The sequence below is a fragment of the Vicugna pacos genome, chromosome X (assembly GCF_048564905.1).
Source record: "Vicugna pacos chromosome X, VicPac4, whole genome shotgun sequence".
Lineage (NCBI taxonomy): Eukaryota > Metazoa > Chordata > Mammalia > Artiodactyla > Camelidae > Vicugna > Vicugna pacos.
This window is the reverse complement of record NC_133023.1, coordinates 95240867-95260288: the sequence shown is the minus strand read 5'-3', so window position 1 is coordinate 95260288 and position 19422 is coordinate 95240867. Positions and strand designations below refer to the sequence as shown.

Below are 19422 nucleotides of genomic sequence, written 5' to 3'. Positions count from 1 at the left end.
CAAGAGCTGGGATTTGAACTCAGCTCTGCTGTCTCCACAGCCCACCTCGGCATACACATTCACTAGAGGAATGGGGACTAGATTTATGGTATTGAAACCCAGGAGTTTTTCTTTTTCATTGTAAGGGTCCAATTGTCTTTATTTGTTTTCATGTATGTATTTCTTGAAGAGTTAGTACACTCTCTCAGTACAAGATTCGAAAGATACAAAGAGGTATAGGGCAAAAAGTAAATCCCTCTTCCTCCCTTGTCCCCTGATGCCCAGTTCCCCTTCCTGAAAGCCACCACTGATACTGGTTGCTTGTGTATCCTTCCAGAATGTTCATCTCTTTACTCGTTTCTACCTAAGGCCGAATATGAACATCCTGCCTGGCTGGGAAGCTATGGTGACATTTGGGATGGGATGAAGAAGGCCACCCATCGTGCTTAGCCACAGAGCCTAAGGCAGGCAAAATTCATCTTCAGGGGTTACTCTGTTGCCTTTGGGTGACCCTTCTCTCCTCCATCCCCCTACTGTCCTGCTCACCCTGACCTGTCCTTTCCTGCCAGCTTCAGACAAGTCCTGCTCTGTTCCCTTACTCGGGACCCAGCCTGCTGCGCCTTCAGGCACAGTCTTGGCTGAGTACTTCAACCCCACTAAAGAATTTGTGGGTGTCTGTAGATTAATGAGCCACCTTTTTCACAAAATATGTTGACATTTTAACAAAGGGCTTCAATCAAAAGAGTGACTTGAATAATAGGGATTTCAAGTGCTTCGTCATTACAGGCCAATAGGCCAGCATTTTTTTCCCCCAAGAGGTATGACCTTGTGGCTCTTCCTGTCTGCTTCTGCTCTGGGTGTCCGGCCACCTGGGTGCCTGGAAACTTTGGCCCCCTGAAATTGTTTGACTCTCAGGGCAGTAATAACCCTGATCTTGATCTTTTTTTCTTTCAGGATGTGGACACTTGGAGTTTTTGAAACAAAATCTCCAAAGCTGTAAATAGCTCTCCTCTAATATATCCTAACTATAGGCTCAAATATTACCTACAAAAACAGTAAGAAACAAACATTACAATGAATAGAATTATTCTGCCTTTAATATTCACTAAATGCTATCTCATTCTGCCTCTTCCAAAACAATATTTAGAATACAAAGTTGGAGCAGACGGCTTCACAAATTCAACATTTTCCCCAATCTGAGGGTAGGGGGAGGTGGGTATCTCTGCCAGGATTTAGTGAAGAAATCTTTGTTTGTCAATGGAATTCATTTTGATTTCCACAGGTAATAGTCTTCTCACACAATTAGGTACAGCTTCACAACTCAAGGGAGAGAAACAGTTGGGATCTTCATCAAAGTTATCTGCATTAAAGGAAAAAAAGAGTGCTTTCAGCTGTGGCAGGAGGGACTTTGCACGCAGTAGAATCATAAGATATGTTTATCAAATGAAGGAATGAGTAGAAGAACTAGAAAGGAAGTTCAAGTTGCAGTGCTTTCCTGGGATAGTTTAAGCTAAATCTGGGGTGAATTAATTCATCCTGATGGCACTGGGAGGCAATTACAAGTACAGATGTTCCTCCTGCCCTGTGACTAGTGGGCTGCATTGTTCACAGTAACCTTAACCTAGGGGAGGCTGTTCATGGACAAACACTGGAAGCCTTCAGGAAGAGACAACATAAAATTGTAACACACCCATCTGTATCTCCTATGAATCTGATATTCTTGCTCTAAGGTTTACCTGTTTCTCAAGCCTGAGAGTGCCTTGTGGTACAGAGGGTGCCATTTTTCACTTGGCGCTAATGGAATTGAGTTTATGGCTGCCATATGTCTGATGGCAGCATCCAGACTGCACTTTTAGAACCTATGGCCCATGTAGCTGGACTACCTGCCCCACAGGCTGAGTTCCTGTCACAACTGGGGAGCATCTCCCTGAGCTCTCCGGGTCTATAGCTTGGTCCAATGACATTAAAATCCTGGACATGGTATTTGCTACTGCTCCTTCAAAGAAAAAATATGTACATCGGGGCTGTATATTTGTTAATGAAATGATACCCACTGGGGACAGGAGGGAGCCAAGACTAACGAACCCTCTTGCAAAAATATTTCCCAATCAGCCCCAACTATTCTTTACTAAGGAACTTCCACAACTCATGCCCTCTGTGTGCCATGCCCCCCCCAGTGCCTCCATATGAGCACCAACATATCTACAATTTGGCTGGCCAGAGTCCAATGGATGCCTGTGGCCAGGGAAAGATTTTCTTCATAGGCACCAACTTTCCCATGCAGCAATAAAGACTGAGATTCCAACACTAGTCAATGCACCTTAACTAGAAAATGGTGCTGCCTCATACAGTCCTGCAGCTGGTAGACACTTTGGAGGTGATCCATCTTGGTCCCAGCCATGTTCAAGGTAGAGGGGATGTAGCTGTGAGTAGGGAAGCGATGTGCCCAAGGTCACAGAGTTAGTGGCTTGCACCAAAGCCTTCTGACTCCAAGTTGGGTGCTCTTTATTTTTTCACCCACTATACTGTTTCCAGATTGGCTGCAACCCTTGGAAGTCGAACTGCTGTATGGAGCCAATATAATGAAAACTACAAGTGAATGAGGTGGTTCTACCACCAGCACTGAGATGGTGGGAGAATGACTACAGCCAGGCCACCAAATATGTTCTGTGTGTGACCTGGAGTCTACTTTGGGCTTTAAGAAAGGCAACCAAAGGCCACTACACTATGGTCCACCTGGAAGCACAGAACAGGGACTCATTGCAGAATCACCTTGAAGTTCTTAAGTTCTTGCTCTATTTTGCCTTTCTATTTACTTTAGGCCTTTAGACAAATCCTTGCCCTACACTTTCCCTCCTAACACCGATCTCCACCTCAACATCTGTCTCTGTATCTAGAAATTTGGCTTCCTCTGGAAGAAAGTGAGCATCTGGGAGTGATGTGCAGCTCAGTGGGATGGGGTGTGATGAGCACTAGCCTTAGAGCCAAGAGACCTGCGTTCTGGCTCCAGTTCTGCTGCTGATGGGCTGAGTGACTATCCATAAGGTATTCTCTTTCTCCTGTTTACACTTCCTCATCTGCAGAAGGCGGGGATTGCACTAGATATTGTATAAGGTTCTGTCTGGTTTTAACAATCTGTGACAATTCTAATTACCCATGATTTTTTTTTCACCTCCAGACCTCTAGTCTCTTCTGTCCTCCATTAACCTAATAACCCACTGATTTGTACCTACTAAGTTCACTAGGTGCTTCTGTGCAAATTTCTGAGCCAAGCGTGAGCCCAGATCGACACCAGCACACGTGCATTTAGTTTTGAGGAGGAATCATTTCCCAAGACCACATCTGTGGCCTCACATTAATTCAATACCTCTGGGATGTACGTGCTGACAGCACAGCTTTTTCTCTTACCATTTGGGGAGCTTATTTCTGAAGGAGTGCCTTGCACGGAGCCTGAAGATTTGAAAATGGAACTAATTGCAGATGACTTGAGGGATGGTGGCAGCAAGCTGTGCTCAAAGGTTTTCTTCAGTCTTTCCTGTTTCCGCCCAACGTGGAGCCCACACCTGCTGCTACCATCTGAAATGACACCCAAAACAGTTAAAAACATAAAACTCATCAAATTCTACACTTCAAATGGGTAAATGTGACCTCGACAATCCTGTTAAAAATATAAAGCCCAATGTACACAGTGTGCGTTCTGGGTACCTCAAAGGGTCAGATTTTCTATGAAGTTGTGAGAATTTCGAACTATAATGTGTAGGACAGGCAGAGCCAATTCATGCACCAAGGATACCTGCTTTCCCTAGAGCCCAGCACAGGGACCAGCAGGTTACTGACAAGCCCAGCATAAAGAAGCAGGATCTCTGTGCTACTCATAGAATCTTCCGGTTCAAGCACCATCTTCCCTAAAGGCAATAGACTGAGCGAAGCTACCTGAATTGGATGGAAGAGCCTTTTGATGCATAGAAAATAAGTTTGCCTGGACTTGAGATATTCTCAGAGGCAACACCAGAGTCCACTACATCTCTCACTGTGCAGGAAGGGCCATCGGTCCATCTGGGCAGTCCACCAGCTGGGCATCTTAGGGATACTGACAAGTTCTCTCCACCTCCACCATCACTCCACTCAACCCACTGTTGGCTACAGGACAGAAAGCCCCTGTGACCCAGTGCCTAGGACACAGTAGGCACTCAGTGTTCTTTTAACTGACTTGAGACTCAGGTGACAGCAAGGACAAGCAGTCCAAGGAATCTGGGCCAAAAGAGAAGCTTCGCTGAGTTAAAATATGGCCCAAGTCACATCCTTCACCTGACTTCATTCATCTCTATACAAAAGTACAAAGCATTTTCCTGACATGGAAACAGCCTCCATTTGACACTGATGCAGTATGAACTCCAGTCAGGAGACAAGTTAATCTGATCAGTTTTGTAAAACCTGCAAAATTTAAAACCTTATCCAAACTAGCGTCTTACCAGAAGAGTTATCCAGCCGCAACCACCCGCAACAAAAATGCAGTTGCCACTGCTGGCGGACCCGCTCCTTCATCACGCAGTGGAACACAAAAATGAGGAATCCTAAACAGAGAGAAGAAGGGCAGTCTTTTTCAGCTTCTTTCACGCACTGTTGCCAATGCCTAGACTCAAGTGTACTCCTGTCACCATCAATACTCCTTCTAAGGAACCCCAAGGCCATTACTGGTTTTCTGAGGTCAGCTTTCTGGCCTCCTTCCCAATGGAAGTGATGATAAGAAGGTCTGTATCAAGATTTCATGTCAACCACAGTTTTCCTCCTGGACTGCTGTCCATCCTAGAGTTTGAGGCATCAGGTCTGCAATGGGCACCAGCCGCTGAGATGGCTCTCAATGATCTGCACATCCTGGCATTCACATCCTATATAGTCTCCTCTCACGTTCTACCAATAGGATATGGCAGAAGTGATGCTATAGCAGAAGTGATGGCATGTCACTTCCAAGATTAGGTAATAAAAGACATTGTGGTCTCTCTCTTCCCTCCCGTCAGGAAAGGATGACCCAGATAAGATTCAGAGCTGTTTAGAAGCTACAATGGTGATCATATTATACTATTTAATGGGTCAAATCAGCATGTTGTACACCTTAAATTTACACAATGTCAAATATCTTTCAATTTTTAAAAAAAGAGATGTTAAAACTAGTAGTAACCAGTGGGGAGAGGGAAGAGGGAGGGGCAAGATAGGTATAGTGGGTTAAGAGGTACAAACTACTATGTATAAAACAAATAAGCTACAAGGATATATTATTCAGCACAGGGAATATAGCCAATATTTTATAACAACTATAAATGGAGTATAACCTTTAAAAATTGTGAATCACTATATTTTACACCTGTAACTTATGTAATATTGTACATCGACTATACTTCAATTTAAAAAAAGAAAGAAGAAAAAGAAGCATTAAATGCTCTGCTTTATGGAATGGGGAGCTCTCTGTCTCTGGGAAGTTTTGGGTGGAGGCATGTGACTTCCTGTGACTCAATGGGAGGTTGGATTGGGAAGATCTGGGTTCTCTGGCCCTGGTCCTGAGACTCTCTGATTCCAGAGGAGAGGCAGTGATCTAGAGGCTAAACAGGAAGACATGTCTCATCACCTCTCCCGAGGGCTCTATCTCCATTTGTAACTGAACAAGAATGGTGATGAAGCCAACAGCGTTCACTCTTTTTCTGAGCAGCGGCCACCTGGAAGGGAGTGCAGCAGCCTGATGAGAGCAAAGCCCAGCCTCTGAGCAGGCAAAACTCCTCCAGCTGCAGCAGGCCCAAGGGGCAACAGTGACAAGCAGCACCTATGATTTCCCGCGTGGAGTTTAGCTAGTTCTCAGACTTCAAGGTTATTCTGTGAATTCCAATGAGCTGCCTGCCAGCTCTCCCTCTCTGCCTGACAGCCTTCCTTTTCTCTTTCCAATAACAGATTGATCTGCTTACTCACTAGAACACAGGCATGAAGGAAGACGTCAGGTTTTTGTCACCTGTATTTTTATGTGTGCATCCCTCCTTCAGAAATACCTCATCACAGGCATCATTCTCTCATGCCTGACCACAGGGCCACCCCCTTGAGCCAGAATTGCAAACTTGCCAACTATCTTTTTAATGGCTAATCTGTTCACTTGTTTCATTGCATTCTTCTTTTGAATATTTGGGTCGTGTGTGTGTGTGTGTGTGTGTGTGTGTGTGTTTGTGTGTGTGTGTGTGTCTATGTAACTTGAGTCTGAGACTCAGAGCTCCAAAAACACCCTCTCTGTGAGATGGTACATCCTACCTTGTAGGCGGGACTAGGAACTAGGAATGCTTGGTGCTTGACTGACATAAAGCATGTCTGACAGAGACAGCTTGGCTCTGTTGATGCTGAATCTATGGGGCTTTGGTTTTAGTTCTCAGGAGATCTCCCGTTGGACTCTGCATCCACCCATGCAGGCTTCCTGCTTAGATAGCACTCTCTCCTTCCATGTTGGCTCATTTAATGAAGCCCCAACACCTGGCCAGTGTTTCTAATGGCTGCCGGTCAGTCATTGACAGGAGAGGCCTCTTGGAGTATCTTTTCCTCCTTTGAGTTCCCAAAAGGGGAGATTTTTCCAAAGCAGCAAAAATTTTGGTGGCTGTCTAGCTAGCCACAGAAAGTACAGGGAAGCAATGGTTACCTTGCAAAGTATTAAAAATGGCAAAAAGATACAAGAAAAGGATCCTCACAGGTCCCCAGGCAAAAAAGGCAAACCCCCAGGTGAGGCCAAGCAAGAATGTCAGGCTGGTTGTGCCTTTGAGGTCTTGCAGGATCATCCTCCGCCGAGTCTTTTGGCTTTGGGTTTTCATGGAATTCAGTTGAACAAGAACAGTGCAGAACATGGAGAGATTCATGAGAAATATGAGGCAAAAATAAGCTGCCACTGAGATGTAAAAAATAGGATCATCTTTAATCCAACAACTGTAAGAGACCAAGGAGAGAAGGCAGTTGTGAGGTAGAGAAACATAAACTTATATATATATATATACATATATACATATATATATATATGTATATATATATATATGTATATATTTGCATTTTCCCTTTTAAATTGAAGTCTAATCAGTTTACAATGTTGCCTCAATTTCTGGTGTACAGCATAATAGTTTAGTCATGCATATACATACATGTATTCCTTTTCATATTCTTTTTCATTATAGGTTATCACAAGATATTGAATATAGTTCCCTGTGCTACACAGTAGGTCTTTGTTGTTCATCTATTTTATGTATAGTAGTGTGCATCTGCTAATTCCAAACTCCTAATTTATCCCTCTGCCACCCTTTTCCTCTTCTGTAACCGTAAGTTTCTTTTCTATGTCTGAGAGTCTGTTTCTGTTTTGTAAATAAGTTCATTTGTATCATTTCTTTTCAGATTCTACATATAAATGACATCAAATGGTATTTTTTTTCTCTTTCTGGTTTACTTCACTTAGAATGACAATCTCCAGGTCCATCCATGTTGCTGCAAATGGCATTAATTTATTATTTCTTACTCCTGAGTAGTATTCCATTGTATAAATATACCACAACTTCTTTATCCAGTCCCTCTCTCTCTCTCTATATATATATATTTTTAATGGACGTACCGGGGATTGAACCCAGGGCCTTGTGCATGCTAAGCATGCACTCTGTCACTAAGCTATACCCACCTGCCTGAACTCATATTTTTAATGAGACTCAGAAAACCACTGAGTCAGTTTCATTTCACATGAGAACATCTAAGCCTAGAGTGTAAACCAACTTGACAGAGTTCACTCTTGCTCACTGGGGGCAGAGCTGGGACCAGAACCCCAATCTCCTAAGCCCCAGTCCAGGGTTTTTCCCAGCTTCAAGCTGGAAATCCTAGAGGATATTCCTGCCTTACATGTGCAGAAATCTTTCAGTCCAGCTTCCTGGGAAGCTATTCTCTTCCTCAATGGCAGAAAAACAGATTATGTATTTCCCCCCAAAGTGGCTTTTATTTGCAGACTAAATTCTGCTTTGCATGATAAATATCACAGTCAAAGGACAGGGACAACGACTGGCTTTTCTGAATGCTTTATTAAACAAGGATTAGCTCATCAGAGTTAATGAAAATGCAACAAAAAGAGGGCAGCTCCAGCTGTATTGCTTTAAAATATGATGTTTATTTTCAACCTCCCACCACAGCTAGAGGCTTGAACTACAAAAGGCAACACTGGCCACTGGACTGAGTAATGGCTCTACAATTTCTATTAAAGAAGAAATATGCAATGATTCATATGAACAGATAATTCATCTAATAATATCTCCAATTACTGCAGTTATTACTGCTGATTTTTGAACACAGACAAGCTTTCACTAATTTAACCATGTGTCAACTTAGCTGAGACTTCTTTTCTAGAACCAGGAAAATCCCTGTGGTCATATTGTTCACGTTGGTGTGGATATTTTCATAGATGGGAGTTTGTGTGTGTCGGGAGGGGGTGGTGGGGAAGCATTCAGTTTCCCTAATAAAGCCTAATATTTAAGGTTCCCTGAGTATCATTTTCAGCCTTAGGAAGGGCTACAGAAAACTCTTAAAAAGAGGCAGCGCTATATGTTTGGATAGAGAATCACCTCCAGGACATATTAAGTATCAAACAGTGTACATCTACCATTTGGATAACAAGAGACTATCTACACCAATTCAATAGTTGGTAAAAAAAAAAAAGAGTTGCATCAAGGGGCAGAAACTGGGGAGCTGGGCGTTGGGAGTGGGCCTTACTTTTCATCCTCTACACTTTCGTACCTTTGGATTTTATACCATGTGCATGTTTTACTTCTTCAAAATAGAACTATTTTTTTAAAATCTCTTAGAGCAGTCTGCCTCTTACTAACCAATTCCCATATGAAAGGGCTCTTTTCAGGGGGAGTAGAGTTGATTTGGTTCTGATTTTGCTTTGATTTTGATCTTCGAAGAAGACTTGCCATTAGATAGACATTGGGGATACTTTAAGTCACTAAATAGGCAAGGAGGGAGGATTGAGGAGGAGATGAGAAGGAAAGGAAGAGAAGAGGGAGAGAAAGAAAGGATAACAAATTATAATTAGAAAGCGTATGCTGGCAAGGGCAATATAATTGTGACCCTCTGGAAACTGTCATCTCAGTATGAAAGACGGAGGAGTCTGGGCGGCAAGACCCCTGCATTCCAGCCCAGTGGGAGAGGAAATCTACAGCGAAAAAGAGCTTGAGAGGCTATGATACAGAGAATGGATACGAGTAAGTAAAAACACGATCCCAAGGGTGAAATGAGGTTGTAAAGTCTGAAGGACTATGTGCTATCTACGGGCCTGTAAAAGAAGGTTCTGGAGAGGTGGAGCGAAGTAAATGGCTTACTACTCTCTGATGCCTGTCGGTGAGAGAGCCAAAGAGATGGACTTATACATCAAAAAGTAAAAAGAAAAAGAAGGAAAGAAAGCAACAACAGGACAACAAAGCTGAACCAATTTACAAAGGAATGTGGTGGAGTTTTCTTCAGGCGAGACCCTTGTTGAAACACAGGAAGTGTTTTCCCACCTGTTTCAGTATTTCTTTATAGTGGCCACCCCTCCTACGTTCTATTAGCTTTCTAATCATAATAGCTGCCAGATGTCTATAACATAGATGTGCTTTATCATGTTTACTTGCATTATATTGACATCATTATTATAGTCCCATTTAATAAATCTGAGAGCTCTTTAGCAGCCAAGAAATAGTAATAAGTAAACAAACAAACAAATAAATAAAAGTTGATAATTACGTAGCACTTACCATGGAACAGGCCACATGCTGAGCACTTGATACACATGATGTCACTTTGATTTGCACCCAACACTGAGAGCAAATATTATTATCCCCATTTTCCAGAGGAGGAAGTGGAAGGAAGAGGTAAAGTTGCCCAAGGTCATGCGGAGCCCAGACACCTAACCATTGTATCAGTGTGCCCATGAGTGTGTTAGGGTAAAAAGGCTGAGGACGATTTCCTCCCTGAAGTCAGGGTCAAGACCAAGCCCCAGATCCTGGTGGTCAGGAGCATCACCATCTGAGAAGCAGAGATGCTGGTACTTACAATGGAGTCGTTGAGCTCAGAGTCCCATACAGATCTTTTTTCACACTGAGTATGATCGCCACCACGATCGCTGGGATTCCTAGAGTCAGGAAGCAAGCCAAAGGCATCCCATTAGGAAGCAGGGAGAGATCCTGATCGATGACTGTGGGTGCTGATACATTAAGACACTGTTTAAATGAGCCACAGATGTGCGACATCAAAATACCATTGTTTGCAAAATGTTTATGAATTCTTTCAAGTTAAACATTTCTAGGAGTTCTCCAATCTGCTAAACTAAACAGCATGCCAATGGCTCCAATACAACACCCACTGGTTATTAAAAATAGCACAAGTGCCAAAAGAAATCAACTTGGCAAGAGAAGTATCTAGTACGTGGGAATGCAAGTTCACATAAAGCATTTCTTCTCAGATGATGGGCTGCCAATTTGTCTCCCTTTCAATACTGCCTATTAGTTCCCGGTATCTTTTTGTCTAGGTCACCTTGGAGGAAGGGCACAGGCAATCAGCTGCAGCCTTCAGTGCTTTTCTGACAGGGGAGCTGTTGCCACACTCGTTACTAGTTTGACATTTTGACTAGATCGACCGCTTAACGACCAGTCAATTCAGCCAGAGTATAATAAAGCAATCAGTTCAGTCAAAGTGGTCAAACGTGACGTGAGTATAGACACAGGGTTTCAAAATCCAATTACATGGACATTTGCAAAACTTACATGATTTCTTTACGCCTAGCAATGTATTTCTCCTAAACGAGGAGCATTACACCCGCACGTACTTTAGGGGCTTTGTAAAATACTTTCCAAAGCAGTTTCAAACCCCAGAGTGCCAAATCTGAAAAAAATCCTCCACTGTCCTACTCTGCGATTAACAGGACGATCCCTTCGGATCCACACACGACACACCTAACACAGTGCCCAGCGCTATGTAGATGTGGGAAAAAAAAAAAACACCTGTTGGAGGCCAGCAGGGAGGAATGAAGTCTGTGCATTTAGAAAGAGAGTTGTGAGACAGTCCCCAAGCTATGTTTACACTTTGCTAACTAAAACAGAAAAGATCCCTACTGGTTGTTAAAAAATGTGGGCAAATAAATCTACCCCCTTGGACAGGGATTTCAATAAAAGAATAAAACCTTTTCAATAGGGTGCTTTGGCACTAGGGAGACAGAACTTCAAACGTTAAACAGACGCTAATAATTATTTTCCTTACATTTGATTGGATTTGTCTAATACTGAAAGGCTCCAAAACTCCCTGTCACAGGCTGGCTCCGCAGTGGCTCCCTGGTCCTCCCTGCAGGTACCTACAGAGGCCCAGCAGGCAAAGACTTGAACCACAGCTGAGCTGAATTTTGGCAGAATGCCTCTTGACCCTCTGCAAGGAAGATGGGGCAGGCCTGCGAGGAGGTGCTCCGAGGTCCTCTCCTACGCATCTCCCTGTACTCTGGGTGGCTGGGATGAGACACTTTCCCACCCCCTGCCAGGTTCTGAGGCTGTGCGGAGCTTGGCACCCGGCCCCCTTGGAACAGAGCTGCCCAATATAAAACCGCATAGCAGGGAATCCCACAATCGTGAGGCAGCCATCTGTTCCCTTTGGTTTTGGTGTCATTCTTTAGAGTGTGTGGGACAAGGACTCGGGAGCTGGCACCTTTAGCTACTCTTCTTTTCACCGTCTATATATGTAAGCAACTGAATCAGAAAGAGGCTTGTTGCATCTTTACTGGCTGTGCTGGTCAGGCTTTGGCTTCGGCTTGGGTGTGTATTTGACACTTTCCAAGTGTTTTTCCGCCTCCAAGTACCAAGCCTTAGCCTTGCCCGCCTCTCCCTGCACCCCAGCAAGTGTGTGGAATCGAAGATCAAAGAGATCAGAAGGCAGCCTTGGGGATGTTGGAATACCAACGTGGAAGGAGCCAGTGCAGGAGGAAGGCTTGGAGGAGGAAGCCGAGAATGAATGATGACGGGGAGTGAGTGCTACTTCCAGCTCCTTCGCCGTTAGCCAGATGTGGGTTAGCTGCATTTTGGATTATTCATGAAGCCTCTTCCATGACATTTTTCAGTCTTCCAGTTGATTCGAGGCTAGGGTCACCGGGCATAGAGGGAAGTGTACTGTCGGCTTTTGGCTTTGTGTTTCTGATGGATTTCCAAGAATACTACAACCATTTTTTCAAATCACACTTTGTTTAGTATTTGTCTGTCTCTGCTCCCCACACTAATATGGATAATAGCACTGTGTATCCAAATAAAGCACGTAGTCTGTTAATGAGCTCTATTAAAAGGATGAGTAGCTAATTGGGAAGCTATTGTCTTCACAAAGGCAGTGGAAGATAAAGTCTCCCTGCCTGGGTATTCTGTCCATCCCACTTAATACACATCTCCTGTGGATCCAACACATTTTCTGAACCCCAAATCTGTTTCAAACAGGCAAGGCAAGGGAGGAGCTGAGTTGACCACGTCAGTTAGAAATACAGGAAAGCAAGCCAATGAAATGACATTTAAATTAGGAACTATTCATGCTGAGTTCCTTTCTGGCTTCTATAAGGGCCATAGTGATGGTGACAGTCATGTGGCATGATGCGAATCAGGGTGTGTTGGAGACAGCATCCTCTCGTACCTTGCAAGTCCTTTCCCTGGCCCTTAAACAACATAACTAGATCATAGAGGTCAAAGTCCACACTATGGAGATAGACTCCCTGGTTCAAAGCCTAGTTCTGCTACTTACCAGCTATGTAAATTTTGGCAAATTACCTCATCTCCCTGTGCCTCAGTGTCCTCATCTCTTGAATGGGAATAATGATGCAACTTTTCCCATCGAGATATTGTAAAGAATATATGAGTATGAGACACTTAGATTAAATGAGACACTTAGAACAGCGTTGGGCACATGGAAGTGCTACCTCAGTGTCGGCTGTTATAGCCATGAGTATTTGTTAGGATTGTAACTTCAGTAAAGGGAAGGATAAAATCTGACAGGTTGACTACTGTAGATCCAGCCTGTAGCACAGCACACAAGCAGGGGCTCAGTAAATATTTGTGGACCAATTCCTCATAACAGAGGTTAAAAGTTGAATTTATAGCACAATACAGGCAGAACAAGAAATGCCCACCCAAACACCAGTCAGGCAATCCTTAATTCCTTACCTATGATAATAGCAGAATTTGGTCCCGAATACTTTGTCTAATGGAGCTGGAATTAGACAGACACAGGAGGCAGGGAACAGAGATATCAAGGATGATGGCAGAGATACTTACCCCAACCCGCCAGACAAAGTTTAAGGATGTAATTGGGAATGTATATGTTGAAGACTTTGACTAGAGCTAAATACATGTGGACTGCCTCCAGGCCCATCCAAGTCAAAGAAACAAGCAGGAAGTAGTGAAGAGCCACAGCTGCTGTGATACAAAGTCCCGCTTGTGGAAATGACGATGACCAGGAATTGAGCAGAAACACCAGGTTTAGCATCAGTAGTGCTGTGCACAGGTTGATCAGAATTTTGGAAGGATGATCTTTTCGCAGTTTGCTAAAGGGAAAGGCACAATGTTTAGTCAGGTTAGGTAGGGTCTCTGTTTTTGATCAAGCATTGCCATGTTTTATCTGCATAATACGTCAAAGAATAAAAGAACTGCCTGTTAAAATTAACTTACTCATATTACTGTATATGCACTGAATTTCCAAGCCCCCCACACTATTTCCAGGTAGAGTTGAAGTATCCTAAATATGGTGACCTTCACTAACACACAGAGTAATAGCATCTCTCAGCTAAGCAGCCTCTTTTTTCCTGTCTTGTTTTGTTTTGTTTTTCTCTTTTGGAGCGAAGGAAGGAGGGAGTTTTCTGGATACAATTCTATTATCACTCCTTCAGCAGACTCAAGGCTAGATCTACATATGGCCAAATAGCAGGATGACCATGGAAACCATTTCAAGTAGTTACTCGGGTATGTCCAAAGATCCAGACATTCAGCATCTTGGAAATAAGACCTCAAGTTTCATTAAGTGATCACAATTATACTTTGTGGAAATGGACCCAGTATTTTCTAAATGAAAAAAAAAATTTTCCCCTTTGATTTTTTTTCATTTTTATGAAATGTTTATTGATTTAAAGTTTACAGTTTTCACTTTTTGGATATGTGGAGTTTTTTCTTAATGGAGGTAGATATTAAAGTACACAAATCTTAAGAGTGCAACTCAATGAATCCTGACAAATGAGTACACCTGAGGAACCTCCACCCAGATCAAGAGGTAGAATATTTTCAACATCTCAGAAGGCTCCTTCAAAAAAAAAAAAAAGAAGACTCCTTCATTCCTTCTCCCACTCGTTTCCCACCCCAACTAGAGGTAACCAATATTCCAATTTCTACCCCCTTAGATTTAGTTTTGCCTGTACTTGGAACTTCGTATAAAAAGAACCGCACAGCAAATCCTTTGCTTTTTCTCACATACTTTGCTCAACTCTCTCTGAGATTTAGATGTTATGTTATATTGTACAGAAGTACGGTTGAGCCTTGAACAATGTGGGAATTAGAGGCACGGACCCTATGAGCAGTTGAAAATCCACATCTAACTTATAGTCATCCTTCCTCTTTATTTGAGGTTCTGCACCCTTGGATTCAACCAGCCCCACATCATGTAGTCCCACAGTATTTACTATTGAAAACGATCTGCATATAAGTGGACCCGCACAGTTCAAGCTCATGCTGTTCAAGGGTCGACTGTAGTTCATTCATTTTCACTGCTGTGGTGCGTTCCATTTTACGAATATACCACAAGCCATTCAACCAGTTAACTGTTAATGCACATTGGGATTGTTTCTGATTTGGGGCCACCATGAATGAAGCTGCTGTGAATATTCTTGTACATATCTTTTGGTGGACATAAGCACTTAGTTTTCTCTAAGAGTGAAATTTCTGGGTCAGCACCTAGATGGACATTTATCTTTAGTAAGTATCGCCAAAGAATTTTCCAAAGCGTCTGTGCCACTTGTTCTTGTTCCACATCCTTGTTGAGCCTTGCTATTGTCAGTATTTTTATTTTAGCCATTCTGGTGGATGCACAGAAGTATAATTATGGTTTTGATTAGCATTTTTCTGATGAGTAATGATTCTGAGAACCTTGTCATATGCTTATTAGCCATTTGGGCAGGGGTTAGGACTAGGCATTGACATCTTTTGTGAGGCGCTTGTTCAAGTTTTCTGCCCATTTTTAGTTGTATTGTCTGTTTCTGCTTTTTGCCTTGTAGGAGGTTTTTTTTTTTTAATATTCTACATTCAAGTCTTTTGTCAGATATATGCCTCGTGAATACGTTCTCCCAATCTGTGGTTTGCTTTTTCACTATCTTCATGATATCTTTTGATGAAAAAAAATTCTTAATTTTAATGAAGTCTAATTTATCAACTTTTTCCTCTATGGTTAGTGTTTTGTATCCTGTTAGAGAAACCTTTTCCTCCCCCAACCTCTTGATTTTTTAAAAATCCAATTACAATATTTTTTCCAGAGGAGCCTTGATTGTTGTTTTTTTTAACCTGCCCACTTCATAATCTAATGAATCTGACCTCTTCTTACTGTGATGAATATGAACTTTTTGTGAAATTAACAAGTTTACAATGATAATAGCATCCATCAAATTAAATAAACTTAGAGCAAGAGTCTATGAACTTACTGAAAAGCTATGTATGTCACCATTGCAACTCCCAGGAAGATGGAGGAGATTCCACATCCAGTGTATGTTATAAGCACTAATATCCGTTCATTCACTGCATCCACTGCAGACCTGGATAAATCCTAGGGAATGTAATGTGCTGTATTTTATACATTCGCCAGGGCAAGTTTGTGGTAAAACCCTTCAGTGCTCACAAACAGGAGGTTCCCAGGATGTACAGCATCTCTGTGATAGCTCTCATAGAACCAGAGTATGTGGATGGATATATGATAAGACTGTATAAGTTTTGTTGAGCATGCCTTGTGTAATTTACTGTGTACAGGGCATGGAGAGCCGTCAACAGCACTGGAAGAACATTTAGTCCTTGGTTTTATTGTCATTAACATGTTCCACACTTAAAATATAACCAAACTAATAGATGTGAATTTGGGATGCAAACTGAATCATTATCTGAACTGAGCGTCCCAAAACACTGCACAGAACATTAAAAAAAATGTTCCTTTTCCTTAGACCTTAAATAATTTTCATAAAACTAAGAGACAAAATGGACCTTAGAGATGACATAAACCAGTAATTTCTTAACCTGAGGACCATAAAAGACCTGAAATTGTATGCAAAATTATTTGAATATATGTGTGTATTGTTCTTGGAAGAAGGTTCATAGCTTTCATCAGATAGTGGTAGCGATTCATGACCCATAAAAGGTTAAGAAGCACTGGTCCACTCTGGTAGTTCTCAACTGGGCACAATTTTGCCCCTCCTCCAGGGACGTTCGGCAATGTCTGGAGACGTTTGGTTGTCACAATTAGGGAGAGTGCTACTGGCATCTAGTGGGTAGAGGCCAGGGATGCTGCTAAACATCCTACAGCACACAGTACAGCCCTGCACAACAAAGAATAATTTGGCCCAGAATAACAATAGTGCCAAGGTTAAGAAACCCTGGTCTACTCCAATCTTCCACATTTCAGAAGATAAATCTAAGGTCCAAACAAGTGAAACAACCTGACCAAGATCACATAGCCAGTTAGTGACAGAGCTGGACTGTGAGCCCTACTCTTTTGGCTCCTGCTGTAATGTTCTAACCAGTTTGGAGGGTGGTAAACAAAATCTTACAATTCAATAAGTATCAATGGAGCACCTCTTATTTGTTGAACACATATGGTAAAAAAAAAAAGAAATATAAAACAGACTCTCACCCCTCAAGGAGCTTACCATTAGGAGGAGAAATAATTCATACACAACACATTCAAATACTGTTATATAATATATAAGATAAAGTAATTTAAGAGAGCTAAGAAAGTACTTGGGGCATGTAGAGAAGGAAACACATTTGAGATCCATTTTGAAGGAAAACTCATCAAGTCCCAATATTATGGGGGACCATAGGAAATGAAGGAGATGGAAGGGTTAACAAGGACTCTGAGGCTCTGAGCCTGGATATGAAAATCAATCAGAGAACTCTTATTTGGCTAAGTATAGCAAGTATTAAAAAAGTACATCTTTCCTACACTGCAATTTGACAATAACTATTAAAATTAAATATCTTAATGACCTTTAACCCAGCAATTCTACTTTCATCAATTTATCCTACAGAAATACTTTCACCAGTGTTATAAGATAAATGGATAAAAATACGTATTGCACATTGTTCATAGTGGAGAAAAATAGTAACAACTAAAATGCCTACAAATAGGGGATTGGTTAAATTCATTGTATTAAATCCACACAATGGAATACTATTAAAGTATTTCAAAAATTTTTAGTGGATGGATGTGTATTTACCTGAAAGGTGTCCGATATATATTGTTAGGTGAAAAGCAAGCGGTAAAAACAGCATGAGTAATTTGATCCCATTTTTATAAAACAAAAACATATATTAATATACACATAAGAAAGGAATCTGAAAGGATATACAGAAGGATGTTATAGGTGGTGATCTCTTGGGAGGAGGATTATAGGGACCTTTTCTGTAATGGTTGAATTTTGAGAAGCAGGCATTAATTTTATAAGGAGAAAAATAAATACTTGTTTCAATCTGCTCTACTTTGCATGAACGAGGTGGGAGGCTCTTTCCCACTTGCATGCCACTTTTCCATAACTTAGTTCATACATATATTCCTGGTCTGTAATCTAATAAAAAGTTGCCCAAATTCTATCAAGAACTGATTAAGAGACAACGCACCATTAAGACTCCGAAATGGGTGAGGTGGTCACACTGACAGATCGTGTAGTTTGCGTTTGTTTCCTTTACTTTACAGCCTGACGCATTCCATCCACCTTGCTCATCTGCAAGCGAGAGAAAGGAATTGCAAAGCAATTATGCTTTTCTAAGAAATGCTTAACGTGTGCTATAATTAGTACTGTTTGTTAAGACAGCAAGATAGAGGCATAATTGAATATTGAAATCAAGTTAAGTCTAATAGGCTAAATTGACTTCTTGGGGACATCATGAATGGCATAACTTCTGTTCTCACTTTTCCTGTTATTGAACCATATTCCTACAGATTAGGACAGATTCGAATGATGAACAACAATCCTGCTATCATGATGGAATGTCAAAGTAAGGACTGTTTTTTCAAGTAGCATGAAGAGGAAACAGGTAAATCTAGAACTTTTTGAAGGACATGAGCTATTGAAAATAGGCTGACACGTGAGCTTCCTCGGTGGGACTGGAATAAACATCTGAAACAATGAGCTCAACCCAGAATTCAAATGGTCTCTAGTGCTTTGCACTTAAGCCAGATCATGGTCTGGTGCTCCTTAGGGCCAGTTAAAGCCTCTGAGCTACTTGACACCTGCCTAGTTTCTCACTCCTGAGCATATTCATATTCAGGGTTCTAGAACCAACCTGCATACCTCCATAACCTGTCGATCTTGGGTACTAGACCAGATTTAGAGTAAAATTTCCAGGGTAGTACTAGCCAGAGGGCTTATCCTAGAGCAGACAGCTAAGTGTGGTCAAAGTTTGTCCATCTGGGATAACACCTTAGATTCCAGAAGTTCTGGACCTATGGACAGAGGGGTGTGGGCAAAAGGAGACCTGAGAGGAGCCCAGAAACTGGCATTAATGAAAATGCAGATCAACTTATTGAGGCTGTGGGGGACAAAGCTAATCATTTTCTGAGAATCTTACCCTGGGCCACTTGGAAGGGACCAGAAAAGGACAGTGCTAGCTCTGTTATAGGAAAGCAGTAGTATCCCCATATCGCAGCGAGTTGAATGGGAAAGGGATTTCCCTTTTCTCCCAGAATTCCAAAGATACTGAAAAAGGAACCGTCCCAGGCAGAGCTTCCACAGGTGGAAGGACTGGTCACAAAGCCACTCCTGGCATTCCAGGGGCAGTTGATTCTGCACAGGAATTCTCTGAGCTGTGCCTATATCCCCAAAGATACCAATGGAGATGGCATTTTAAGAGGACCCCATTCAGCAATCCATTTCCCGGACCCCTTCTCTTATTGTCCCCAAAGACACATACCTAACCAAGCAGGAAGGGCCCTTAGAAACCAACCAGGAAGGCTTATCCCCTCAATGAAAAGATTAAAAAGAGTAAATGGACTCCCCAAGGCCCCTAGAGAATAAATGGACTACCCAAGGTCACACGGTCAGTGTAGAAGAGAAGAGAGAAAAAGGGAAGGAGACAGTAGCCATGTCGCATCTCGTGGGTAAGCACAGATAAAGAGTCAAATCTTCATCCCTCAACTTGCTTCAAACAGCTCAAG

General features: G+C 42.1%; 1 protein-coding gene across 1 annotated transcript in view; it reads right to left on the bottom strand.

The window, feature by feature from the left end:
• Positions 1-1211: 1211 nt before the first annotated feature.
• The window catches only part of ADGRG4 (adhesion G protein-coupled receptor G4), a 73843-nt gene continuing 55632 nt past the window's right edge, over positions 1212-19422 (bottom strand). The window contains 8 exon segments of the mRNA XM_072955931.1: positions 1212-1339; positions 3388-3555; positions 4452-4553; positions 6647-6927; positions 10060-10138; positions 13299-13567; positions 15704-15825; positions 17886-17989. Of these exon segments, the coding sequence (XP_072812032.1) occupies positions 1212-1339; positions 3388-3555; positions 4452-4553; positions 6647-6927; positions 10060-10138; positions 13299-13567; positions 15704-15825; positions 17886-17989 (1253 nt within the window).